This window comes from Malaclemys terrapin, chromosome 10 (assembly GCF_027887155.1).
Source record: "Malaclemys terrapin pileata isolate rMalTer1 chromosome 10, rMalTer1.hap1, whole genome shotgun sequence".
Classification (NCBI taxonomy): Eukaryota; Metazoa; Chordata; order Testudines; family Emydidae; genus Malaclemys; species Malaclemys terrapin.
The window spans coordinates 87654058-87663562 of NC_071514.1; the positions used below are offsets into that span (position 1 = coordinate 87654058).

The window sequence follows — 9505 nt, forward strand, 5'->3', positions numbered from 1 at the left end:
ACTTCTGTTTTAAGTAAAACTTAAAATGGACCAAGTTCATTAGAACAATAACAGTCACAACCTGAAGAAGAGCTCTGTGTAAACTTGAAAGCTTGTCTCTTTCACCAACAGAAGTAGGTTCATTAAAGATATTACTTCACCCATCTTGTCTCTCTAGTATCCTGGGATGAACATAGCTATATCACCACTGCATAGGCACAACCTAAACAGTATACCTACCAGCTTGCCCAAAAGTTGGATCTCTTGTGGGGTTTGAGGAAGCAATGCCACTCAGCCATTGCCTTTCTCTGAGTCTTATTATTGATAGCTGGAATGGACATGTAACCTTCTAATGTAGCTGGGAGGAGTAAACTAACCCCTTTGAGCCAATTACTTAAACTGTTTCAATGGCATTGTTTGTTAAGCAGAGCACTTGTGGGGCAGCTTGTGTTTCTCTGAGCTCTCCATTCCCAAATCCACTTGGTTTCCCTGCCCACTTTCTTGAGGTGCTCTATTAGGAGGGGATGACCCAATGTTCCTCCTGATTTCTGCCTCCAAAGCTAAGTTTCCAAGTGTTAAGAGTCCACAGACACCTGGAGCCAGTTGCAGAGTTCACAAGTTTCAGGTACCATATGTAGCATCAGCTGTCTCATTACAGTGTTCCCCTTTCATTGTGTCAAATGAATGCTGAACTGAATGGAACCATTAGCAGTAATCTGCTGATACCTGGGACAGTGGGGAAAACTAATTTTCCTGCTATTTATAATTATCCTGCCTTTAAATTGTCTGGTATCTTATTGCCTTATGAAGAATTGGGTTAAAGTAAAATAGCCTCACGTACCTCAAGTGTAAGTGGATTGTACTTTGCATTGGCTCTGACTCACTTGCAATCTTTTCTTTTCCCTCCCTTTCTTTACACTTGCTGCATGCCATTCAGAGCGAGGATGAAGAGACGGATTACGATATGAATGACTCAGATTAAGTGTAAATGTCATGGTGAGCATTAGCTGCCCTAGGACTTCACCCACATGCTTTCCTCTGCCCCATTATCACCTACCCCTCATCAGTACCATCCTCTGGCTAGTCCTAGTGGTGTATTTGTTCTATAGTCATAGTTGCCTTTATTCCTAGTGTCAGGTGAAAATCACAGTGGTAGAAATGGTAATAGACAGTGTGATCTGTTGCACAGATGGTGATGACATGACAAGACCTGTACTGGCTCTTGTGCCTTTTTACATAAGTAACACTGGCATTATCAGTCCTTTTCAAGCTATTCTGAGAGAGGGGAAATGCTTTATACAGATTCTAGGGGAAACGTTTTTAGACCGAAATGGTTCTGTGTTTTTGTTACATGGCCTATTTTTTCTCTAGTCCATATATTTTGTGTATAATGGCAGCTAATAAAAATCTTCAGTAAATGTCTGATTTGGCAACATATTAAGCTTGTCCATCTGAAGTATGTTATCCAAGGATGGTCCTATTAAAGCACAATATAGGGAGTCTGCAGGTCTGCATTCTTTTCTCCACTTTGCCTCAGTCCCTCTGTATGAATATAGACAAGTCATTTAACTTCTGTGCTCCAGTTTCCACAGGTCTAAAATGGAAAAAACCTCACTGGGGAGACTCGGCCAAGTCCTAATTTACTGAGTCTAAAGTGCTTTGAGGAACCTAAATGGACAGTGCTATTGAAATTCAAATTATGATGATGAATTACCAAGAAGTGACCTTACAATGCTTGAAGCAGTGCATGGAGAATAATTAATGTTTTTGTTGACAATCGTTTCTATTTTAAGTCTGCTGTTGCTTATATCTGTTATTTGCTGCTCATCAGGACTCCAATACTGAAAAGCCCAGGTGAAGTCACTGGAATCTGATGGTATTCAGCATCTTATAGGATCATACTCCAAATCCTTTCTTACCTGTACCTTTGGAAAGGCAGCCTTTTTACAAATAACTTCAGTGCTGCTTGCATATGGGTTGGAAAAGATAAATTTATCTTGCGGTAATAAAATGTTTGAAAAGTGTGCATGGGGAAGGTTGCCAACTTGTGCAAAATCTAAGCTTTCATTTTTATTTTTTTTTATTAAATGATTTGTCCTTATGGTCAGTATGAAACTTCCATATATCACATGAGTATAAACTCAGGGACTCTACAAACAGGCAGCTCAGAGTTTCCCTAAGTGGCACAGTGAATACTGACCAGCATCTGTCAGTTCTTACTCCTGTTCAGAATCCTGTGGGCAGCAATGAAAATAAGAACCAGGAGGCATTCAAATGTGTCGGCAGCTACTAGCAGGAGGCTAGTATGAAAATAAAGCCACTGAGCAGAGTCCAGGGACAGCACCCTTATCCCAACACCTTCCTCTAGCCAAATAGATTGGCATGGGAGAAGCAGTTGCTTTCTCACCAGGTTGTTGCCCTGGACAGTTCCCCCTATACCCTCTGCCCCTTATCTCATATAGGTCTGTGGAATTAATTATCTGGGTAATGGCCACCTTGTAAAATTTCCGTATCTTTTTTGTGAGGGGATGGTAGGGCAAATGAACGACATAGGGAAAGAGTGGGAGATTGATGGGATAAGCTAGGAAAGAGAAGTACAGTGTGTGCACATAAAATATGAGAGACACACACATTTGTGGGGTATATGGAAGAAAAGAAACCCAAATGTACAGGGCAGGAGGTAGAGCTCACAGTGAAGAGAAAGAGAGGTTAGGAGATGGAGAATGAGAGAAGGTATAGAGGAAACACTTTGAAGATGGCTTGAGAAACATCACCATGATCTGTTACAGGAAAGAGAAAGTGAAGTGAAGCCATGTAGGAAAATGCCTAAGCAAAAGCAAGAAAAGGGTGGGGGGGTATGCATGTGCTGTTGATTGTGATCTGCTTTACACAGAATTAAATGTTGTGCTAAAGTTACAAGTGACATGCAATTCACTCACTCCTATTATCTCCCTGTGGCACATCATAATAGCTTAGTTTCCTGTGGGATGTAATACGTACATCTGGGTTTGGGTTTAGTGTGCAGGAGCTCGGTGCTGTCAGTGGTCTGACTAGATCATCCGGTGCTCCCTTCTTGCCTGAACTCTAGGACTCTACAGGTGCAGGCTAAACCGAGATGAGCCATGTTGAATCTGATATGAGTGTCTGCATACACAGGTTTAACTAAATGTTTGATGTTAAACTCAATTAGTTAATCAGTTCAGCAGCACATCTTTAGGTGAATTGACTGTGTGTAGTCTAACCCACTGGGGTTCATCAAATAACTTATTCAACTGATCATTTTCTTTGTGGTATTCAGTCATGGTGGTCACATTTTGCTTGGTGACTATCATATGGTGGAATGTATTGAATAACATAGCCAATGTCTTTTTCCTGCCAGTTGACCAGCCCTAGTAGTAAGATGCATGCTTTTGAAATTTGATAGTTAACTTGATTGTATTCTGCTCAGAGTAGGGAGTGCCCTCTTCTGTGTTTTGTAAAATACCATATACGGGTGCTGTTGGCAATATATATAATAAATGTTGATTGATAATACTGCAATTACAGTACTTAACTGTTCCTCTAACTTTAAGTTGCAGCAGGCATACTAGCACATGTATTTTTCATCATGGCAAATCCCTTTACTAGAGGTTGTCAAGTACATTTTCAAGGCCTGACTTTTACTCACTGAATACACTTGTGTTTGCCATGCAGTTTCTTATAGAATGCTTTTAATTAACTAGAAGCACAGGTGGCAAATTTTCTTAACGCTGAAATATGTAGCATTTGCTTTTAATACATACTTTGAAACTTTTCATACTTCATCTAGAAAACCTTTCAAAGGAACTTCATAGTAATACTAGCTGTGATCTCATCTGCTCTCAACCCTAAGGAACAGTATACAGTGTGAATAGGAACCCTCCAACCAGAAAGTAAAATCCAGGTGCTGCAGGAAGTACTGTTGGTGAGTCAATAGATGGCACTTTTCCCTCCCTACACTGTATTTAGATACCTGTGGCTGGTGTGGGCATGGGCTAAGGGGCTGTTTAATTGCCATGTAGACATTTGGGCTCCTCGCAGAGTCCTAGAGCCTGGGCTACAGCCCGAATGGCTACATCACAATTAAACAGCCCCTTAGCCTGAGTCAGCTGGCACAAGCCAAATATGGGTTTTTAATTGCAGCGTAGACAGCCCTAAATCGTTACTTAACCAAGATCTCCACTGTAGTCCTAGAGAACAGTCTGCCTCTGAAGTTACCTTTTTTAGGAGAAATCATACAACTGAGGGGGTCTCACTAATTGTAATCCTTGAAGATCCCAAAGCATTATATACATCAGGAAAACTATATCCTAATTGGCTGTAATTGATGTGAAAGGCTTATCCATTGTTGGCTGGTTTTGAAACTAGAAAAGTTAGTTACTTGCAATATGAAATTCATCTGTAAGTTTTTAAATGTCAAGTTTTTTGGTATATTCATTAATAGTGTGCTTCTGTGCCCTATTAAGCAGCTGCCATGTTCTATCCTGCAAGTACAGAGGGATAGGTGTTTGTATGTGTATTGTAAAGACCTGTGAAATTCTTTAGGAGGGAAGGTACAACTGAGTATCAGTGTAAGATGTTCATGGTTTAAACATTCTATTCCACTGCAAGTACCAGAGAAGGAACTTCTGCATGACACCAGTGGCTGCCTCTGCCGGGGAATGTGCCTGGCCTGTCATATACCTTCTCCTCGTGATTGGATCAGAAAGCCTTTTCCCAGCCCCATGAAGGCAGCCACAGGCCAAAAGAGTAAAGCGTCAGGTGTTGCCAATTTCACTGACTAGCAAACAGTGCTCTGTACTTGTCACTGGCACATTTAAAGCTTTGCTTAGTTTGTCTGACTATCAAGACTTCCTCCTTAGTTTATTTGTAGGCTTCCCTGTGGTGCTAATCACCATCATAACTGATCTCATCATTACTAATCACCTATTACATGAAAAAACGGAGGCTAGTAACCTGAGACACTAATGTAAGGTGCTTGGATACCATCATACAAGAATTTAGAGCCCATATTATGGGGTTAAGGTGAAGAGGGTGGCGACAGGAAAGCCAAAACCACCAGAGGGAGCAGAGGAAAAGTGGTGAGCAGATGCCAAGAAGAGACCCTGGATACTTCAGAGGCAAATACTTTAAAATATTTTCTGAAGAGAATTGAGTTTAAGTACCAATTTTCAGAATGTGATTTCTGCAGTGAATATTGTAGCAAATGGGCTTTTCTTGGCCAAATGAGTACATCCCCTCTCCCCACACCAGAAGAGGCTCTTCTCACTTTTCACTGCAGGAGAGTAGAATCCTTTAAACAGGATTTCTGTCTTGAGATGTGTGCTACAAAATGGTAGGGAGTTGATATGAATTTAGGTGCACAAGTTTGGGCCACTTTATCTGGATTATAGGCTGGTTATAGAATGGTGTCTTAAGGGTGGAGGAGGTCTCCAGTTCAGTGTAGTCTGCTCTTACAAACATAGGGTCGCTCAACTGCAATGGGATGGGCCACATGAATCCTGTGAAAGTGTGATTCTTAACATCTCCTCTCTGTCCACTAAATTGAACTCACTTCCTTATAAAATTTAACCAATATGCTTCAAAAAACACCGTATCTCTTAATTGTCTGTCTTCTGCTTCACAAAGCATAACATAAGAGTACCTGGAAAAGTGAACTCCACAAAGTGTCCCATCCCACCAAAAGAAAGATTTGCATATGGACTGTGGAGGGAAGGTACAACTGAGTATCAGTGTAAGATGTTCATGGTTTAAACATTCTATATTCTCAGACGCAAGAGAAATTGTGCAAGCCAATATATTGCATGAAAATCTATTAAAATACTATTGCTCAAACATGAAGATATATCTAAAACATTAACTTAATACATCAGGCTAATAGCTTTCACGTATTAGTAGCCTAACAAATAGTCCCATGGGGTCAAGAATCTGGCTGTTTGTATTTACCATATAACTAATACTCAGGACTGCTTTAAGAGGTCAGGGCAGATACTGTAGGGTTAATGCATCAGCCTACTCTGTATAGGAGTTGATCTAGCCCATGCAAGCTTTTATACTCCTGACCTTCAAACGCTGCTTGTTTTTTCACACTGTAATCGTGTCCCTGCCCAGGTTTCCTTGGCGCGTTTTGAGCTACTTATGCACGTTCCATTGCTACTCTAAGTGACACAGGTCATACATAAAACAAGGGAGAGCACAGGAGATGTTACTAAAGCAAGTACAATTTAAAAAATCCCAAGTTTGAAAAAGGCAATTCTCCATTTTCCCTGGTAATGCACAAACTAGGCAGCCTTGCTGCTAGGATCAGAGAAACTGGCTTAGCCCATACACCTACTATCCTTGCAGCTCCTCCTTTACCTTCTTGTGACTTTTAGGAACTCTGTGTTTGGTCTGTGTGCTGTGAACTTTATCGATGACCAGTTGCGCTCATTTGTCTGATTGATCTCTACTTTTACTGCCCCCTTACAATATTAAATAGTTTATCTTTCCTCTTATTAGTGTGACTCAAATACACTAATGGTGATCTTTTGTACAGGTGTGTTAATGAAATTTAGTAAGTGATGTGTAGCCTATTCTCTGTTTTTCTATATTAAGGCATCAGCTTCAGGAAAGTCCTTAAGCCAGCCCTTCGGGCTTTATCACCTGATTGAAATACAGTGATTTCTTTTACTCTCTGCCCCCCCAGGCTTTAGGTCTGATATTGGGAAATTTTCATGTGTGTAATTTTTAACTGTCTCTTTCAGATTTTGCAAGAGCGAGGTTCCAGGATGTGAAGACCATATTGAACACTGAAGAATATTTCTTTTATTCCAAGATGCAGTGAATTATCACATTGAAGAGGCTTGGCTGTGAGAGGAAGAAATCTGCTTTAGATAATTTTCTATTGATCTGGATTGAACCATTTTTGCCTATAAGCTGGTATAGACTGAATTTGCTGGCTGAAAACATCGCAAAATTATTGAATGGGAATAGATGATGTGAGAGATGTGTTAATCTTGGTTCTAGTGCATGGTTGTACTCTCTCATGGGCTGAATTATATTGGTCACATAGAAAGAAACAACCATGCACTCATATTTTCCTCTGAGACATGTAGCACTTACATCTGGTGCTGGATGATCCAGTGTTGATCAGTTTGAAATGATTTTGGTATTAATAATTGCAAACAGTTAAAGGACACTGTATTTGGTGCTACATATATATTACAGCCCATAAATGCAAATATTTGGGCCTACATAGTTGGTTTTGGAATCAATGACAGCCCCGGTTTACTATCTTATACTGCACATTCCTTATGGCTCAGTGACACATTTTCTGTTAGGTAAGAATGGTGTAGGAGATCAAGTGAAACTACCTGGTAAAAAGTTACACCCTAGGCAAGATTCCCATAAAGCATAGGTGTAAAATACTGACTGGGTTGATGGTTTATTTTAATAGTCAAAGGGAATACTAAACTTGGAGAAAATGTCTTTTGTCTGAATCATCTCTGATGTTTCTGCTGTCAAAATAACTTCCTCCTGCAAAAGTTAAGCTCCAGTCTTAGCCAAATGTTTGAAAGGAAAAACAAAATTTCTTAAATTATTGTCACAACTGAATATCTTGTCTCTTTTGAAATGTTTGTTGCTAACCAAATGTTGTACATTTTAGAAATGCCTACAAGTTTCAAGCTACTCTTGGATTTTGTTGGGTATTTTTAAGAGCTGGAGTTTGTGTAGTTACATGGCTGGATAGTGTTAGATTCTAATCTCGGTGAATGGGTTTAAAGTTACCCTAAGAGCAAACACAAGCTCACCCAATTAAAAATCTGAATTAATTGCTTTGAATTTTCAGAATGTTTACAGTCCATCTCTCTACATTGTTTCAACTATGCAGTTCTTTATGATGTTTCTAAGAATGCTGCCTGAAAACATTCTCACACAGTTGCGTTAGGACAGGCCTGTGGTAAATGTTAACACACAAGACTGGAGCTTTTTAGTGCATTGTGTTTTAAACAAAACCAGTAGCATGACTTTTTGAAACAGATTCAACTAAATTGATTGTGTAAAACTCTAGATTCTTGCAGCTTCATTTGCTTCCGTAGCTCTAGATGGAGCAGTGGATGAGAGTTTAAACCGGATTGTCCAAGATGGTCTTGAATTCTAAAAGCATTTTAAACTGTTTCATTAAATAACTTCAGAATTTTTACATATACCATATCCTCTACGAGTAAAATGTGTAATCCTCCACGTGAAAACCAGTTTCTCAAGCATCTTGGGTTTACCTATATTTTTTAAGACGTATTGTACATTGATAAGTTTGGCGTAAACAATTTGTAAAACCATTTCTACAAAGCAGGTTATGCAGTGGGCTAAATGTTTTGTTGTGCATCTAATGCTTGAAAGAGTTTGTAAAGCATTTTGCCACTCGGATGCGGTCTGCACAGGAAGCTGCTGACCCCTCCACAATACCACATTAATATGTTCGTCTTTTTTTAAGATGTTAGGACCTAACTGAATTTACTAAAATGTAATTATTCTGTAGGGGGAAATGTTTATACTTTTATACTTTTTTTTGGTAGGCATCCATATTTTATCAGCCTGAAGTCAATGCCTAAATTTCCCCTAAATAGTAACAAATAATCTTGTGTATCTAAAGATAAGCCTGGCGATTATTTGTCTTCAAAGGCATTTCCTCTGCGGAAAGTCACTGGGTTTAAGCACCTTGACACGACCCGTGTTCTTCAGGTTCCATGGCTCATGGAATTGTGGCCTTTAAAGCTTCCTATTTTCCTGCTGTGCTCTACAGAGTAAATTCAGCATTGGATTAAATGGCTTTTAATGCCTTTTAATAATTAAAAATGTATATTGATATCATTCCAAAATCTGCATTTTTGTGTGTTGTCTTCTGTTGTTAAATAAAAGAAAGCAGAAGATTTGATTTTCATAAACTACCTGAGATCCTTAAGGATTGCAGAAGCAAAACATGAGTAAGAAACTGAGAAAATTGAAACAACTTGGAGGATATATATGAAAAGGGGCCACTTTTAGAGAGTGGCGTTTTCACTGGAATACTTTATGGTATAATACATTTGCTTTTTATTTTTTTTGGTGGGATTATCTGCACCCTGGTTTACATTGTCCCTTGTAGTAGCAAAAATTATTTTGGGGAAGAGTTTTTTATCATTAACATTTTGCACTTTCTCTGTCTGATACCTCACAGAGCTATTGTCTCTCACTTCAGCAAAAAAAAAAAAAAAAAAATTATTAGGCAAATATCTGGTAAATAATTTTGCAAGCTGCTGTAGGAGACTTTGTCAACTAATCTTCTGTTCTTGCTGTTACCCTTATTAATTTCATATTTCTTTAACATCTGAGACATTCACTTAGGTGCATGTACAGTAGAACCTCAGAGTTAAGAAAACATTGGGAATGGAGGTTGTTCATAACCCTGAAATGTTCATAACTCTGAATAAAACATAATGGTGGTTCTTTCAAAAGTTTACAACTGAATATTGACTTAATACAGCTTTGA

General features: G+C 39.1%; 1 protein-coding gene across 2 annotated transcripts in view; it reads left to right on the forward strand.

Annotated features, from left to right (window-relative positions):
- The window catches only part of LOC128844166 (3-phosphoinositide-dependent protein kinase 1), a 136146-nt gene extending 127958 nt beyond the window's left edge, over positions 1 to 8188 (forward strand). For both annotated transcript variants that reach the window (XM_054041636.1, XM_054041635.1), the window contains one exon: positions 6741 to 8188. In XM_054041636.1, coding sequence (XP_053897611.1) covers positions 6741 to 6770 — 30 coding nt within the window. In that variant the 3' untranslated portion in view covers positions 6771 to 8188. The remainder of the gene's footprint in view (positions 1 to 6740) is intronic.
- Positions 8189 to 9505: the final 1317 nt, after the last annotated feature.